This window comes from Rhinopithecus roxellana, chromosome 11, assembly GCF_007565055.1.
Source record: "Rhinopithecus roxellana isolate Shanxi Qingling chromosome 11, ASM756505v1, whole genome shotgun sequence".
Lineage (NCBI taxonomy): Eukaryota > Metazoa > Chordata > Mammalia > Primates > Cercopithecidae > Rhinopithecus > Rhinopithecus roxellana.
The window spans coordinates 52,167,465-52,185,355 of NC_044559.1; the positions used below are offsets into that span (position 1 = coordinate 52,167,465).

General features: G+C 53.2%; 2 protein-coding genes across 2 annotated transcripts in view; both read left to right on the forward strand.

Moving 5' to 3' along the window:
* Positions 1-442, forward strand: part of JAKMIP3 (Janus kinase and microtubule interacting protein 3) — a 115,047-nt gene extending 114,605 nt beyond the window's left edge. Inside the window, 1 exon segment of the mRNA XM_030940699.1 lies at positions 3-442. Within this exon segment, the coding sequence (XP_030796559.1) occupies positions 3-106 (104 nt within the window). The 3' untranslated portion in view covers positions 107-442.
* On the forward strand, positions 434-17,384 carry LOC115900375. The gene is made up of 2 exons (XM_030940701.1): positions 434-711; positions 14,937-17,384. The coding sequence occupies exons 1-2, from the start codon at positions 465-467 to the stop codon at positions 15,089-15,091; spliced, it is 402 nt and encodes a 133-aa protein (XP_030796561.1). The 5' UTR covers positions 434-464; the 3' UTR covers positions 15,092-17,384.
* The last annotated feature ends 507 nt before the right edge of the window (positions 17,385-17,891 follow it).

The window sequence follows — 17,891 nt, forward strand, 5'->3', positions numbered from 1 at the left end:
TGTGAAGCACCAGCCTCGGGTCCTCTCCCCTCTCTTGGTCCTCACGGTAGTTACCACCGGTGTCTGGAGGAAGATTTTCAGAAACGACAGAGGCATGGCCCAATGACAAGATGAAGGCTGTGACTGCGCCGCCTGGATGGTGACCTTCATTCAAGGAGGCTCCCTGGATGGTCCTGGGAGGGCTCCCTGACACCTCAGTGGCCCCTCCAATGCTGCAATGTGTTGCTGGGGTCCTGAACACCTGCTGGCCAACAGACCCCACCCCCACCCCCCTTCATCATCATCTCTGTGGGGACAGAAAAGAGCCGTGGCCGCCGTGGGCCACGGGGTGCCCTCAACCCTCTGCCTTCCTACCCAGCCTGAGACAGGAAGGCCACCAGCTGGGAGCACCACGGGACTGATCCAAGGAAGACGTGGGGAGCGTGGTGACAGGAGATGGGACAAGGGGCAGAGCCAGCTGGAACATGGATGCCAGAGGCTGCCTCCGTAGTGCATCTCCAGAAGTCACAGAGGCCCTGAGCGCCCAGAGCTACCTGAGCCACCTGGCCTGGAAGCCCCTGCGCAGGCCAGACCTGCAGGCCATGGACCCCAGCAGGAACCGAAGCCTCACCCCAAGCCTTCGCACACAAGGAGCAGCCCAGGTGAGGGATGGCGGACGCACCTGTGGCTCTGCTGGCGCAAGAAGGGAACCGTGGTCCAAGAAGCTGACAGGTAAGGGCTGCCGTCTGTCCACAGGGACGGCCTTTCCCTCCCGCCCTGTGTGGTGACCCTGCACAAGCTGACACACCCCCTTCCTGGCCTGCTAATTCTGCTTAGAGAACTCAGCCCCGTTTGAGATGAGAATTAAATTTGCTGGCGCACCCTCCCTGCGAGGTGAGCCCCAGCTTCTCCTGCACGCCTCTGTGTCCCAGTCTGCACATGTGTGGCTCTGCCAGCCCCTCCACTGCTGACCGTCAAGATCACCTCTCCCGCCACGCATGGGACAGGGTCTGGGGGCTCGTGTGGACTGTGGCCTGAGCTGTTGCTGGGGGCAGGGTCTGCAGACACGGTGCCCCACAGGGACCTGGCATCTGGCACAGCTGACCCTCCTCCCACTTGCAGGAAGAGGCTTGCAGAAAAGGGAGAAACCCTGTAGGTGCATCGAGGCTGCTTTCCAAGTGCACCCCCCTCCGCTGCTCCCATGCACCTGACCGTGAGCGCCGTCCCTCACTCGGACCCAGCACCTGAGGTGTCCACTCTGGGGAGGCGACTCTGGTTGCTCCCAGCAGGGAAGGAGGTCAGGACTGGGCGGGGCTCGCTCCACCATGGAGCTTTCCTTGCCAGCGGGGTTCCCCATGGGAGAGTTTGAAGATCCGTCGTGTCTGTGGGGCTCTGGGGCAGGGTGAGCCGGTTCTTGGGGAGGCAGTGGCAGCCCCATGGGGGGCCACCCAGAAAGCGCTCCACCTTCCCCACCTCTGACCCACACCTATAGGGTCCAGCCCTATGGGGCTTAGCAGGTGTTCTCCCTGTGTGTGGAGATGAGAGATTGTAAGAAATAAAGACACAAGACAAAGAGATAAAGAGAAAACAGCTGGGCCCGGGGGACCACTACCACCAAGACGTGGAGACCGGCAGTGGCCCTGAGCGGCTGGGCGCGCTGATACTTAGTGCATACAAGACAAGGGGGCAGGGTAAGGAGGGTGGATCTTCTAAGTGATTGACAAGGTGAAGCAAATCATGTGATGACAGGACAGGGGGCCCTTCCCTCTTAGGTAGCCTAAGCAGAGGGAAGGCAGCATACGTCAGCGTTTGCTTCTCTGCACTTATAAGAAAGATCAAAGACTTTAAGACTTTCACTATGTCTTCTACTGCTGTCTTCTACACACTTCAAAGAGGAACCAGAAGTACAGGAGGAACATGAAAGTGGACAAGGAGCGTGACCGTTGAAGCACAGCACCACAGGGAGGGGTTTAGGCCGCCAGATGATTGCGGGCAGGCCTGGATAATATCCAGCCTTCCACAAGAAGCTGGTGGAGCAGAGTGTTCCCCGACTCCTCCAAGGAAAGGAGACTCCCTTTCACCGTCTGCTAAGTAACGGGTGCCTTCCCAGACACTGGCGTTACCGCTTGACCAAGGAGCCCTCAAGCGGCCCTTATGCGGGCGTGACAGAGGGCTCACCTTCTGTCACTTCTCACAATGTCCCTTCAGCACCTGACCCTATGCCCGCCGGTTAGTCCTAGGTTATATTAGTAATACAACGAAGAGTCATATTAAAAGCCGATGATTAATGGTTTATAATAATGATTGATAATTGTCCATGATCATCTTTATATCTAATTTGTGTTATGACTATTCTTATTCTAACTATTTTCTTTATTATACTGAAACAGTTTGTGCCTTCAGTCTCTTGCCTTGGCACCTGGGTAGTCCTCCACCCACACAAACCCTGTCCGAGAGCCAGCTGTGTCTCCTGCAGTGGGCAGCGGCCATGGGCTACAGGCACTGTTGTTCCTGGGAGATGCTCCCCTGCATAGAAAATGGGAGGGGGAGGAGGAGGTGTGACCACCACCCTCGACTCAGGAGGGGGCAGCGGCTCCATCTTCACCCTCGACTCAGGAGGGGGCAGTGGCTCTGTCTTCACCCTCAACTCAGGAGGGGCAGTAGCGAGGAGGAGGTACGAGGCGGGCAGCGGCTCCATCTTGCAGGTCCCCTGGGGCGCGTTCTCCAGGTGCATTGTGGATAAGGCGTTGTCCTTGTGTGGGTCGGGACCTGGGTACCAAGCAGAATCTGGCTCCTGTGTCCCCCAAGTGCGCCCAGGCACAGCCTCAGGCCAGAAAGTTCTCTGCAGAGGTTCATTCTAAAAGGTGTGGGAGGTCAACAGCCCCAGCCTTGTCCAAGGACACCCGCTGCTTGGCACAGGAGGGCACTACAGGCCCACCAGCCCTCAGGACACGGCTCCCACATCCCCAGGGACTTCTGGTCCCACAGCAAAAGCTGGAGCTCCAAGCAGCGCATCTCTAATTGTGCGGCAAGGACAGCACAGCTAGAGGTCGGGAGCTCCACTGCCTCCAGGGTCCCCCGAGGGTGGTGGGGGCCAGTGAACGCCCCACAGCGCAGCGACACACACGGTGTGGACATACGCACATCCCCGCGGAGGCTTCCCGGCTACGTCACTCCCACCCCCTGAGGACCAGGCCTCACAGCAGGGGCTGGTGGACCATCCAGGCCATGCTGAGCCCCAAGCAGTTCCCCACAACAGGTCACAGAGAGGACCCCGGGCTAGGAGAGGGGGGCCTGGAGAGCAGGGTCCCCCCACAGCCGCCCTCGATGACATCTGGGACTTGGACATGAATGGACGACGTCCCTGGATGGAGCCATTTCCTGGGTACTGGAGCTGGAGGTGACTCAGGGCTTCTCCTGCTCCCAGTGTGTGCCTGTGGGGCGGTCAGAGTAGACAGGCCACACTGTCATCAGGGAAGGGCAGCCGGCCAGCAATGGGCAGACTGTGCCTCAGGCCCGTGGGCACAGTGGGGACAGAGGTGGGCAGGTGCTTCTCCACTTGGGGGCTGACAAGCTACAGGCACATCGTGGACAAGGCGTCTGTACGGGTCCGCACAGAAGACTGCTCTCCTCGGCCAGTCCCGCCAGCCTCCCAGGATCAGGGAGCGAGCCTCGAACACTAGACCCGGCAGGAAAACATGCGTGAGCCAATGGGCCCCAAGCCGTCGCGTGGCACCAGGCAGAGACCTCCGCCCCAGATGCTCCCCCAGGGCTGTCACCCAACCCTGCAACTACCCCGAGGGGTGGGGAGAGCTGTGAGCGGAAACCTGTTCTGCCTGGAGCGCCAGAAGCCATGTCCTCTTCAGCTTGTTCAGTCCAGTGAGGAGAGGAGGGCGATGCCTGCGCAGGCTCCCTTGGGGGAAGCTACAGAGCGGGGACATTGGGCCGAGGCCACCAGCCCACAGGGCTCCTCTGAAGTGAGGCGGCCGTCATCCCCTCGGGATCCTCTCCCACCGTGTCTGGTCCGAGCGTGCAGTGTCCAGCGTGAGTTTGAAGGGTGTCACGAAAGAGCTACTACCTAAATTTGCAGCCAGCAAGGGGCTTTTGTGCCCTAGTCCCCACTCCCAGCCCTAGACCACCAACCCCACACCCATAAGAAGCAGAGGGCCCCTCACCCACAGCCCAGCAGGTGCACTGTGTGCCCTGCCCTATGGGAGAGGAATCGCGACAATGTCTGATCGAGCGTATTTTTGCACAGTAAATGAGACACGAGATGTTACTGTGCTGTCTCAGTGAGCGTATCCCTTCTCTCCAATTAGCTTTTTTCCCCAACTTTTTATTTTGAAATAATGTTAGACTTAAAATTGCACAAATTGTGTAGAGAGTCCTGTGTACCCTTCAGCCTGCTTCCCCTGATGTTCCTGTCTTTTCTTTTCTTTTCTTTGAGATGGAGTCTTGCCCTGTCAGCAGGCTAGAGTGCATTGGCACGATCTTGGCTCACCGCAACCTCCTCCTCCTGGGTTCAAGCAATTCACCTGCCTCAGCCTCCCAAGTGGCTGGGATTACAGGCAGGCGCCTGCCAGCACGCCTGGCTAATTTTTGTGTTTTTAGTTGAGATGGGGTTTCACCATGTTAGCCAGGATGGTCTCGAACTCCTGATCTCATGATCTGCCTGCCTCGGCCTCCCAAAGTGCTGGGATTACAGGCATGAGCCACTGCGTTCAGCCTGTCCCTATCTTACATAATCATGATACACTTTCAAAACTTTGCCACAACCTGGGTTCTGGTTTCTGGTTTCTCCAGGTTTCCTCCTGGCAAATGCTCCTTTCTGTTCCAGGATCCCACATTGCATTCACTCATCCTGTCTCTGTAGTGCCTGCCGTCAGTGATAGCTTTTTAGTTCTTCCTCATCACTCTTGGCCTTGATGCTTGGATAAGAACTAGCGGGCTATTTTGTAGGTTCCTCAGGAGGATCTGCCTGGCCTGTGGTTCTGTGGAGGTAACGCATCTGGGGGGAATGCCCCAGGAGTGACGGACCCTAAGTACCACACCAGGGTGCCCGAGGTGGGCGTATTTCATCACTAATGCCATAACCTTGATCACTTGGCTAAGGGGGTGTCTGCCAGGGTCTCCACTGAGAAGGAGCCCTGTGTAATTTATGTGTGCACTGGGGGAGATTCGCCGAGACTGAAAAGACCACATTTCTCCGTGAACGTTGCCTGGATCTCCACACCCGTTGGTGGATCTTCCCTGCAGCACTTCTTCCTGTGGGGACGTCCTCTCCCCCTTCCTCCTATTTCATTGGTTAGAATTTTCCTATAGAGAAGACCTGCCCCTTTTCTCCTATTTCTTTGCCTGTGTATCGCACTGTGTGCATCCGGCCATTCAGTCTGTCCCTGGGTCATGGCCCAGTGAGGCTGTTAATGTCTCCTCACCCAGAGGCTGCCGCAGAGCCTCCAGGCCTCCTCCAGGCTGGCACCCTGCAGAGCACTCTCTTTCTCTCTGACCCCACAAGGCGGGGTCCGTAACTCCTTCCCCAAGGAGCTCTGGCTTCTGTGTTGGAGAGCAGTGTTCAGAAACCAAGGTCTCTGGACCAGGGTGTGCTTGTTGCTACTGGGGTGACAGTATTTCCAGGTCCTCTCAGAGACAGCCTGGAAATACGTGTGCAAACCAACCTGTGCACACCCACATACCTGTGCTTCCCTCCTTCCCTCTCTCTCTTTCCCTCTCTCTCTCTCCTTCCCCCCCTCTCTCTCTCCTTCCCCTCTCTCTCCTTCCCTCTCTCTCTCTCTCCTTCCCTCTCTCTCTCTCTCCTTCCGTCTCTCTCTCCTTCCCTCTCTCTCTCCTTTCCGTCTCTCGCTCTTCTTCCTCTCTCTCTCCTTCCCTCTCTCTCTCTCTCCTTCCCTCTCTCTCCTCTCCTTCCCCTCTTCTCTCTCTCTCCTTCCCTCTCTCTCTCTCCTTCCGTCTCCTCTCTTCCTCTCTCTCTCTCTCCTTCCCTCTCGTCTACTCTCTCCTTCCCTCTCTCTCTCCTTCTCCTCTCTCTCTCTCTCCTTCCCTCGTCTCTCTCTCTCGCCTTCCTCTCTCTCTCTCTTCCACTCTCTCTCTCCTCTCTCGCCTCCTCCCTCCTCCGCTCTCTCTCCCTCCTCCCGCTCTCTCTCTCTCCTCCCGCTCTCTCTCTCCTCCCGCTCTCTCTCTCTCCTCCTGCGCTCGTCCTCCCTTCCCTCTCTCCCCCTCCCTCTCTCTCTCCTTCCTCTCTCCTTCCCTCTCTCCCCCCTCTCTCTCCTTCCCCCTCTCTCCCTTCCCTCTCTCCCCCCTCCCTCCCTCCTCTCTCTCTCCTTCTCTCTCCCTCCGCTCTCCCTCCCTCTCTCCCTCCCTCTCTCTCCTCTCGCCCTCCTCCCTCTCTCTCCTTCTCCTCCCTCCCCCTCTCCCCTCCTCCCTCCCTCCCTCTCTCCCTCCCTCTCTCCCTCCTCCCTCTCTCCCTCCCTCTCTCTCGTCCCCTCCCTCTCGCTCTCCCTCCCTCTCTCTCTCTCCCTCCCTCTCTCCCTCTCTCCCCTCCCCCTCCCCTCCCCCCTCTCCCCCTCCCTCTCTCCCTCCCTCCGCCCTCTCTCCCCTCCCTCTCCCCCTCCCTCCCTCTCTCCCTCCCTCCCTCTCTCTCTCCGTCTCCCTCCCTCTCTCTCTCCCTCCTCTCTCTCCCTCCCTCTCTCCCTCCCCTCTCCCCCGCCCTCGCTCTCCTCCCTCTCTCTCTCCCTCTCTCTCTCTCTCCTCTCTCTCCCTCCCTCTCTCTCTCTCTCTCTCCCTCCTCTCTCTCCCTCTCTCTCCCCCCTCTCTCCCCCCTCTCCCTCTCCTCCCTCTCTCTCTCCTCCCTCTCTCTCTCTCCCTCCCTCTCCTTCCCTCTCTCCTCCCTCCTTCCCTCTCTCCCTCCCTCTCCCTCCCTCTCTCTCCTCCCTCTCTCTTCCCTTCCTCTCTCCCTCCCTCTCTCTCCCCCCTCTCTCTCCTCCCTCCCTCTCTCTCTCCCTCCCTCTCTCCTTCCCTCTCTCCTCGCTCCCTCTCTCTCCTTCGCTCTCTCTCTCCCTCCCTCCCTCTCTCTCCTTCCCTCTCTCCCTCCCTCCCTCCCCCTCTCTCCTTCCCCTGTCTCTCATCGTCTACCTACCTACCTATCTAATGCTGTTATGAAACCACAAGTCCGTGGTGATGCCTCCAATTCTAGGTCAACGGTGTGTGGTTCTTCCCAGCCGTGCTCTTCTTGTGTGTCATGTTGGTGGTAGCAGACACTTGGCGCTCACTGTCTGAGATGTACCTGTTCCTCTGTTCAGCCCTGGCATACACCTGTGTCACCTCAGGATGACCCAGACCCTGCAGGAAACAGATGCCCCAGCTGGAGCACAGTTCCTTTCCCCCAGCCTCACGGTGTCCACACACAACACTGTTTTCCAAACGACTCAGGTGGGTTCTTTTCTTACCCTCCCTCCCCAGGGCTGTTCGTTTGTAACACGGCCAGGTGCCTTTGTACGTATGGGTACTTCATTCGTGTTCCTTCACGTATTCACATGTTTTTGAAAAAATGTACATGTAGTACAATTGACTGGTATGCTTGTGGTGGTGTGTGGCCTGTGGTATGTTCATGGTGGTGCATTTTGTGGTGGTGTGTGGTGCGTCTGTGGTGGTCTCTGCTGTGCTTGTGGTGGTGTGTCTGCGGTGTGTGTGGTGTGTCTGCGATGGCTTTCTGGGTTGTGGCCCATGCATAGCACATGCATCCACTACCCCAGCCCCAACACAGACCATCCCATTCCCGAGCTGCTCCCCAAGCTGCCTCCTGCTGCCTGTGCAGTGGCCCCTCCCTGGCAGCCCTGAGCCGTTTCTCATCGTGTCCGTTTTGCCACTTCCACATCAGGTAAATAGAGTCACGTAGTGCAGCTTTGGGGATCTGGCTGTGTTTATGTTCAGCAAAACCCACGTAAGATTCCTTGTGCTGTGTGGCTCCGTGGGTTCTCCTTCTGTTCCCGAATAGAATCCCCTCGGGGGAAAGGAACACAGTGCACCAGGGCCTTGTTGAAGGACGTCAGGGTGGTTTCCAGTTTGGGGCAAATATGAACAAAACTGCTCTAATGTGTGTACAGGTTTTTTCATGAAAGCAAGTTTTCCTTTCTCTTGGATAAATACCTAGGACTGGGTCTGCTGGATTACATGGCGAGTGCGTGCTTACTTTTATAAGTAACTGTTGTCCAGAGTGGCTGTTCCGTTTTGCATTTCCACCGGCGCTGGGAGGGTTCCCGTTGCCCCCCACACAACGTCTTCACATGGTTAGGCTGGTTCTCCTTATTTGGTCGCTTCCAATAGAGGGGGAGTGGCATCTTATGTGGGGTTTCATTTGCATTTCGCTGCTGACTCATGACGTTGAGCATCTTTTTGTGTGTTGATTTTCCATCCGTATACCTTCTTTGGTGAAACGTCTGTTCAGATCATTTGCCCATTTTTGAATTGGGTTGTTTACTTTGTTATTCTGAGTTTTGAGAGCTTCTTCCTCTATTCTGGATACATGCCATTATCAGATACACCATTGAAAAGTATTTCTTCCAGTCTCTTTCGTCTTTTCATTCTCTTGAGTGTCATTTAAAGGGCAGAAGTTCTTAATTTTGATGAAGTCTAATTTATCTACTTCTAAAAAATGAATTGTGGTTTTTGATGTTAGAACTAAGAAAAACTTACCTAACTCAAAGTCACAAATATTTGCTCCCATTTCCTTCTAGAATCTGTGGTTTTATGTCTTAAATTTAAAATGCCTGCGATTCACTTTGAGTTAACTTTGCACCTGCGGCTCGGTCCGGATTGAAGTTCATTGTTTGCATGTGAATGTCCACACAAGAGCGTCCTTGTCTCCTTCCACCCCATGGTCAATAACTGTCCACCCTACTCTGCTACCACAAGATGGGAGAGCAGGGCTGCTGGGGGGGTCCCTGGAGCTGGCAGAGCCAGCGTGTCTGGTCCCCATTTGACCCCAGGATGGGCTGGATCTCTAGGGCCTGGGCCTGGGTCAGCTCAGGGTCTGGAAGATTGAGGTGTGTTGATGAACTGTCAGCAGGTTCAGATTTACAGCTTCTGCGGAGCAGGTGCCTGAATGCCAACGAGCAGCCCTGCTGTTCTGAGCTGGGCCACAGACTGCTTCCGCCAGGCTGCTGCTGGAGATGATGTCTGTCTGTCATCTTAAAACCCAGGGATTTTAAAAGGCTGCCCCTGTTCAGAATGTATCCAGTTCATGGGCATCGTGCATGATGGAGCAGGAGCCGTCACTTAAAAGAAATCTGTAATGCTCTGCATCGTAGCCCGGTGAAATTGTTTTCTTACTGAATTTGTCTATATTGTTAAAAGAAAGAGAAACAAAAGGTGAGGTGTTTAGAAACAGCTCACCCAAGTGTGAACAATTAGTCCTTTGGGGCTGTCCCCTCCCAGGGCATTGCTGAGCTGGGGGAAGCTCCCCTCCCTGAGTACGGCCCAAGCACTGCCTGTCTCTCTTGGAAGCAGAGGCTGCAGACCCCCATCGGGGGCGGAGTCTTCCAGGTGCCCCACCATGCTCCCTGCAGGATCTGCCCCCCAGCAACTGCTCGTTAGGGCAGCTTCATCAGCCAGGGCTCCAGCCCCAAGAGTGAATGGGGAGGGCTCCGCCCTGGGGTCAGCCGTGTGCTTGTCTGGTGGCAGAAGCAGCTCCTGTGCAGCATCCAGCTCACAGGCACCCATGGGGTCACTTTGCATTTGCATGGCAGGACCAGCGGGAGGGCTCCTGCCTGCAGCTCCTGCCTGGTCCCCACATCCTAAGCATAGCATTGTCCTCATGTTTCTTGGTGCACAGCATGGTCTTGGTCCTGGTGCTGGTGTGTGCCTCGCTCTTGTTGCTGGTCTACAGCAGCCTGCTTGCTCATTCTGTGGCTCTGCCACGCAAAACAAACACTGACCTCTGACCTTGTGGCGCATCCCATCCCCTCCCCATGAGGGCTTTGTGCAGCGCTTTGTAGCAGACACATTTCCAAAAGGCAGACTCTCTAATTGTGTTTGAAATCTTTGTTAAAAGGCGTCCTTTGGGTGTTTGTGCTTGGAGTCATTGTGCAGGGATTCAGCCATGTGCACCCTCCAATCTGCGAGCTCGTGCTGGGGCTTTACCTCCCCTCCGGTGGACATTTGGTTATTTCCAGGCCTCTGCTTGTTACGAGTGCTGCTGCTTGAACCTTCCTGTGGAGTCTCCTGACGTGCTGGTGCTGCTCCCAGGCTACTCCTGGGTCACATTGGGAGTCGGAATCTGCAACTTTGGGAGTTGATACCAACCTCTTACCTGGTTCCTGTTGGCTTTGGAGCTGTTTTTCTTTGCTTTTTGTTTAGAATCTTTCTGTTTTTACCAAGAGCAAAGATGTTTCTCAAATGTCACTGGGTGATTTGCACAAAATCTCGAAACTGAACAACTGACTTGAAACCAGGGGTCCCCCTCCCCCTTTATTGCTCTATTGTCTAATTTATTCTTTTCAGTCAGCAGCTTACAGCCTGCGGGCCAGCTGTCTTGCAATCTCTAATGCAACCATCTTGGTTAAAGCAATAATGGATCCTTTTACTAGGCTGGCCATGGGGCTGTTAATAAGGGATGTCATTATTAGAGAAGCTGATGTCAGAAAGGGTAGCTGGGCATCGCTGTGGAGGCCTGTGAGAGCAGCTGCACCACCAGATAGAAAATGAAACCAGGAACCCGTGGAGAATAGGGAGAAAGTGTGCGCACGGGTGTGTGTGCGCATGCCAGTGCGTGGGGGGAGTGTGCCTGTGCATTTGGTCTTGGTGTGTATACACTTGCTCCTGTGCCCTGGGCAGTGTGCGTGTGTGTGGACACTGTGCATTTGGTTGTGGTGTGTGTGCACCTGCTCCTGTGCACCCACTTCACTGTCCTACCTGCTACCTGCACCATCAAAGTGGCTTCTGCCTTTATTATTTATTAGGGAGCTCTAGAGCCAAAATCAGCAGGAGGTTGACCCGGAGCAGAACACCACATGCCTGAGGACTGTCCCAGGATGGGAGGACTATCCCAGCATCCGTGTGGGCCACATGGGGCTCCTCTGTGGTGGCTGGGGAAAGGATGACCTCAGAGGTGGCTCTGGGCAGACAGAGTTGGTAACAGCACTGGTCCCCTCTGTAGGGTTGAGAGAGACCCCATGAAGTGGGTGGAGGAGGAGGCTAAGCCTGTATCTGGGTAAGGTCTATTTCATATTTTCCCCAAATCAGAACTTCAAGAAAAAAGTACCTTGACCGTGAGCAGATTTAGTGGTTGCCATTTGTTTCTGTTTGGTTTGAAAATATTTGGCTAAAGTTTCTCAGACAAAAGAGCATATGGGGAAAGGTCCTGTGCTCGGCCCTCGCTCCTTGTCCTGTCAGCTGGGAATCTGTGTATTTGTGGGGCAGTGTTGGGGAACAGAGCAAGGATCCAGGCTGCAGGGTCTCACCACCTCCCAAGCGGCTCACCCTGTGTGAGAACCCTGGGGTTGCTTGTCTTATGCACACTTTTGGAAACTGAGGCTGTAGGTCCTGAGCCTTCCAGTGGCATTCATCATCTGATGAATTCTGAAGCAAGCAGAGGTCGGGACCCCAGGAAGGTTCTTATCTTCCTTGCCAACTGTGTTATGTTTCCAAACAGTTGAGATCCCAGTGGAAATTTCCAGCACACACACAGACGGCAGGGGCCTGTTCCTCGGGCTCTGTTTTGACATCAATCAGAATGCTGTTTCCTGATCCATATGCACGACTCTGTCTGCACGTGGTACCCACGGTGTTATTGATAAGGGTTCTGCCTCTGCGGCTTTTAGCGAGGTTCTGGTGCCTTCGTGCCTGTGGGGCTGGGGGCCCCCACCTGCAGAAGTGCCCTGTGCCAGCCCCGGGTAGTGCCCCAGGCATGCTGCCATCTCCTGTCCCTGTTGCAGCCCTTGGCACTGTCCAATGAGCCAAGTTCATGATTGTGGTCATCACCTTGTTCCTATGCTTCATCAGCCATCCTTACCACAGCCCAAGATAAAATTACCCAGGCTTTCCCCTCCAGGGCGAAGGGCAGGAGCCCTCAGTGCTCATCCTCCGCCAGCATCATGCATGGCCACGGGGCACTGGGTAGTGTTCATGGGTGTGCACACTGTGCATTTGGTTGTGGTGTGTATACACTTGCTCCTGTGCACTGGATAGTGTCCATGTGTGTGCATGGACATTGTCGATGGGACTCTTGAGCTCCCCGGGCTGTGAGCTGGTTGGGGCCCCATCTGCACTATGCCTGAGCTCCCCACATCCTGCCTCTCTCCTGTCACTCGAAGCTCAGCCACCTGAGAAGCACTTTCCTGCCCCTCCCTGAAAACTGGGAGCTCTTGGGCTGAGGGTTGCCTGGGTTTCTCCCGTGGAACCCGTGCTGTGGCACTGATACACTCAAGTAAATATTTGCCATGTGAATAGCCAAGTAGGTAAAAGAATGCGCTCCGTGAAGGTAATTCGCAGCCCCATGTCCCCCCATCCCCCACACTTCCAGGCAACAGTGGAAGCAGATGTTCTGGGGGCCCCCAAGACCACCTGCATGTCTGGGGACTCACTGGGATTCACAGGACTCAGCACACAGTCACACCACAGCAGAGCCACACCACAGCAAAGACACACCACGGCAGGGTTACACCACACAGGGCCCCACCACGGCAGAGTCACACCACAACAACCACACCATGGCACAGCCACACCATGATCGCAGCCCTATAATCAGGAGGTGTGGCTGGATCTGCAAGGGAAGCATTCACAGGCACAGCCTGGAGAGGCCTGTGAGCAGACTTACTATGCTCTCTCCCCTCCCATACTCTTCCCCACTGCGAGGTGCACATGGGGCACACACTCCCTCCAACAGCAAAACACAGCCCCACGTATGCAGTGTTTCTGCTTAGGGAATTCCAGCTAAGACCCAAAAATGATTTTGATTGGGGGACTACTCAGTTGTGCACCCCCTGCCCACTAACATGCCAGGCCCTCAAAAGAAAGGCCAGTGTTTGCCATGAATCACATTGTTTGCACAAATGGTCTAGGCAGGAACTTCCTCACTAAAGGAATGCTTCAAAGCCAAGTTCCCAGATGCCGGCCCTTGCAAGCAGGCACTTCTGCAGCTAGCAGCCTCAGGCCTGTCCACAGAGACACTCTTGAGTGAGGACTTTGGGGTGCCAGAGCTTGCATGGGGGAATTAAGGAGCCCCATGGAGCCACAGAGACCAAGGCCAGACCCATGGGTGGCCGCCTCCCACTTGTCCTGTGCCTGACATGGCTCCCGCTTGGATGAGGTCCTCAGCTGACTGAGGACAGTGGCCAGAAAGGGGAGGGAGGGTGGGAGGGAGAAGACCACATCCCCCAGAAGAGATAGGGTGGGGCGGAAGGGATTTGGGAGGACTGCACACCTAGAAGCAGAATGATATGTGTGTGTGTGTGTGTGTATCATGTGTGAATGCATGTGCTGTGTGTGAGTGGCGTGTTGTGTATGCATGCATATATTGTGTGCATGTGTGTGCTGTGTGTGAGTGGTGTCTTTGGGCATGTGCATGTATGTGTTGTGCACTGTATGTGCATGTGCATGTGTATTGCATTGTGTGTACACATGTACAGTGCATGTGTGCGTATTGTGTGGGCATGTATGTGCAGTGTGTTGTGTGTACATGCATGTGCAGTGTGTATGTGCCATTTGTGCATGTGCATGTATGTGTGTTGTGCATTGTGTGTACATGCACATGCAGTGTGTGTGTGTGAGTGGTATGTTGCAGCCATGGATGGGGCAGAAAGTCTCCTGTTCTGGAAATAGGGTAGTGAGTGAGCGTGTTGACAATGGAGAGCACCAGCTGGCTCTGGAGCGGGATCGAGTGACCACAGGGAGTTTTTAAAATTCTGCATAATATTTTCAACAAGACCTCTGTTCTCTATTTGCATGTGCATAGTTCATACCCCAGGCAGTTGATCCCATAATTCAGAGAGGCATTGATGGGGTGGGAGTGTTACTAGGTAGATGTCTGGATCCCTGGCCCTGCTCAGCCTGGAAGTGTCACCGAGGGAAATCCCTATTTTACATGGGGCTTCAGCTTTTCCATCTGTAAAATATGAGGGCTGGACTGGCAGGTCCCCTTCCTCCTGTACCTTCTAGAGATCGATGGTTCCACCACAACCTATTTAGAAATGAACCTGATTAAAGGCACAAAGAACAAGGTACTATGTTAACTGCAGCAGAGATTTCAGCTGTAACGCTTAATACGGGAAGAAGTAAACGTGTGTGTCATTTGACTACATTTATTTTTCATTCTGTTTGAGGTAATATCTTACTTAGAAGTTAGGTTAAAAAAATCAAAAACTAAAAAGCTCTTCAGACCTCTCCTAGATTAGAAAACCATGGTGTCTCTACTGCTGGGCCCTCTGCCTCTGTCCCAGCGTGCTCTCTCCCCCGCCCTCAGCCCACGTGGCCTCCCACCCAATGCTTCTGTGCCCCAGGGACGGATCCGGGGCCTGCCCTTGTGAAAAGCAGCTCCTTCATAACTTCTTCAAAAACATTAAAAAATTGAAAGGTAATAAACAATGTGAACCTAGCAGAGGCCCACTTTCTAAGTAATGAGTAAAGTTGGGTAGAAACCGGGCCGCTGGCCCAGACATGGTGAGAAAGATCCAAGGTCACTTCTGTAGGGGCTTTATGGGGAGCATGGACTCATCTTCCTGAGAGTGTGGCCTTCAGCGTGGACCGGGTGCGTATCCCGGGCTGGAGGCTCAGGATGTGGTGCTGTAGCTGGTGCTGGACCCATGAGGGCAGTGCCTGCCATTGGCTCAAGGACTGTCCTGTGTAGAGCCAGTGCCTGGTCAAGGCCCCAATTGCCTTGAGTGCTGACTCGTGGTGCCCACATTCCCCATGTCATCGCACTGAATGGTGTTTTCTTCACTCTTTTTCAGAGAGGAAGCAGTGCATTGGTGAAGGCAACGTTAGGTGTGATTTCCATTCCTGCTGGGAGATGCAGGCCATAGCCCGGGAGCTTCGTCCAGCCTGTGGATGGAGCCTGACTGCTTGCAGATGGAACTTCTGTGTCCTCCCACCCTTGGTGGTCTAAGGTTATTGCTCTCAGAGCTGAATTGACAGGAGGTGTGTGTGTGCACACTCACTTGTGTGCACATGCCTGCGTTTATGTGTGTTTTCACTCAACCAGAAGAGCAATTCATGGGATTTAGCCATTTTGAGGCACCTAGAAGTTGAGGCAGTTAGATGTGCAGCCAGGTGTGAATGTAACGTGCACCATTGTATAAAGGAGGTGACTCAGTTGCTGCAGGGAGGATTGGGTTGTCTGGAAGTATTAGTTCATTTTATATTTGTGTCAGAAGAAATGTCTGACTTCGGGGCAGATGACATAGTGGCTGCGGACCAGGCATGGTTCCCTAGGTTGAAATCAGGGAAAAGCTAATACTGTCAGACAGGTATGCTTTTTCTTTGGTGGCTGCAGGGTTTCTGCTGGAAAATGCACTATTAATCAGCACTTGTCCGAGAAAGACCCATCCGTTTCTGTTGTCATTCAAGCCACAGTTCCTGATTTACTCAGACAAGATACGGGGCCAGTTCAATGTCTCTAGCTGAGCCTGACCTTGGGGTTTGCGTCTCAAGTCTGAAATCTTGTTCAGTCCTCTGTGCATAGTTTTGTCTCATTTTAATGACTGCATCTTCTTGGTACATTTATTATACTCAGAACTGAATGGCACACAATAGCCTTGTGTTAATAAAAGCTACCGTGGCGCTATGGGTGAACTGCTGGGTTGAAGTCCGATGGACTCTATGATGCAGGTATCCAGAAATATGTTGTAACTCTACCTGCCTCCCTGCCAACCTGGCCTCCTCCTCTGGGGGAGCTCCTGGCATGGTCCCAGTGTTGACCTGCATGGGAACAACAGCTGCATGGGCCAACTGTTTTGGATCTAAAGATGTGCAGTGAAACTCAGATTCACATCCCTCATGTTTATTTGGGTCATCATAGTTTTGCATGTTGTATATATGTCTGGAGCACTTCATACACCTCTGTCCACCACAGACACTCTTAATCACAGTTCTGTAATAATAAGGCAAACTATACAGCAAAGAGAAGCATGTAAATATGTACCAATTCTTATGAAGTTGTAATTGTTTATATGTAAAACTTATGTATATAGGAAAGGGAGAAGGTGCAAGGAATGTGCTGAATAACATCCAAACTGCATTACATCCCTGTCCCATTCCTGAAAGCTCACATCTAGTTGGAGCGTCAGTTCCTCTCCTTAGATATCATTGTTCTCACTCTTCTATCATAGGCACCTTCTTTACATCTGATTACAATATCCAGCATTTCAGAACTGGGTTTTTGCCCCCAAAAAGGTAAATATGAACATTTATCACTGACTCCTCCTGGTCCAGTGAGCAGCAGCAGAATTCAAGTATTTAAAAATAAGGTGCATTTCTAACTTGTAGGCTATGCCTTTTTTTCCAAACCAATGGGCTAGAGTGAATTTCCTCCAGGCTGTCTTACTGCTAGCTCTTCTAACAGGGGAAGTCTGCATAAATGCATCACCCCCTAATAACGCAAGAGGAAGGACCCTGAAATGTGGCCAGAAACGATTACTGTGTAACCAGGACATCAACATTTACATTATATTGTATTAACATCATCACACTCTGCTCAACACACAGAACAACATAGATACTTCAGTTCATCTAAAGTAAAAATCCACGTAAATCACAGATTTCTTTGTTGACACCAGTGTGTTGTTTACCTTGTGCCCATGGTCCGGATTTTGAGCTGGAGAAGGACTATGGCTGTTCCTTAAAGTCTCTGCCCTGGCAGAATCTGTAGCCTTCAGGATACCCCGAGTGCCTTACAGGGCTTGTGAACACCGACACTAGAAGTCAAAAAGAAGAGTGCCCAAGTGTGGGTTTGGAGGCACTGATGCATTCGCCAACACTCACTGTCATCCCATCCTTGAAACCCTGAGAGGGAGTGTGTGTTTTAACACAGAGTGGAATTTAAGTTTAGGCTCAGGAAACTCATATTCTGAATATAGGTATCAAATCATATATTTGTTTACTGTATATTTTTTAAAAAGCTTTATTGTAAATTTATGCAAAAACTAACTGGGCCTGTTTTTTTATGGCAGCATGCCAAGCAGTGTGTGTATTCTCCCAGGCACTCCCTTCTTAGTCACCCTCTAACCACGTGACATTCTGTTCAGTGCTAATCAGTATTCACAGGCCTAACGTAGGTTTGTATGGTGATCTACAAGATTTTACAAATATTTTTGTATTGTGATTCCTATGATATATACCGGAGAATTTTTACTCATTTGTAAATTATTGTACAGTTTTAATAAAAAATGTTTTAAATCTTAGACGATTAAAGTCCCCTCAAAGGTATTAAAGTTTGAACTGAAAGCCGTATGAGCCATTTCTGCACTTCTGAGTTCATTCCCTGAACAGTGCCTCAGAACACCAGGAACGGGGTCTGCGCCTTCCGCCTACTGGGGAGGAAAGCCCCAGGTCTCACCTGCGAGATCACCTGGAGGGCAAGCTCTGCAGTCGGGGGTGCCTGGCAGCACCTGGCTCAGGTCGACCACCTGGGAGACTCCCTCCAGTGGCTGTCGGTCAAATGTGAACCATCGAAGAGATTGAACAATTAGGAAAGGGACGGAATTTCTGCACATGCATGAGAACAGTTGGTGATGTTTGCCGTGGACGGTCCCACAGGTGAGTAACAGACATTATATTAATCATTGAGGGGAGGGGGAGCCAGAGGAGGACGAGGGGGTGGGAAGCTGCTCGACCTAGCTCTGCTGGCTCAAGCCCCGCCAGTACTCGAGGTGACTCAGTGTCGGAACTCTGGCTTTGAAGTGCGGACT

What these genes read in the sequence shown, in the direction of transcription:
- LOC115900375 (XM_030940701.1), top strand. Translation starts at nt 465, where the DNA reads ATGGATGCCAGAGGCTGCCTCCGTAGTGCATCTCCAGAAGTCACAGAG. An exon ending in GTGGTCCAAGAAGCTGACAG is followed by an intron (nt 712 to 14,936) that starts GTAAGGGCTGCC and finishes ACTCTTTTTCAG; the next exon opens with AGAGGAAGCAGTGCATTGGT.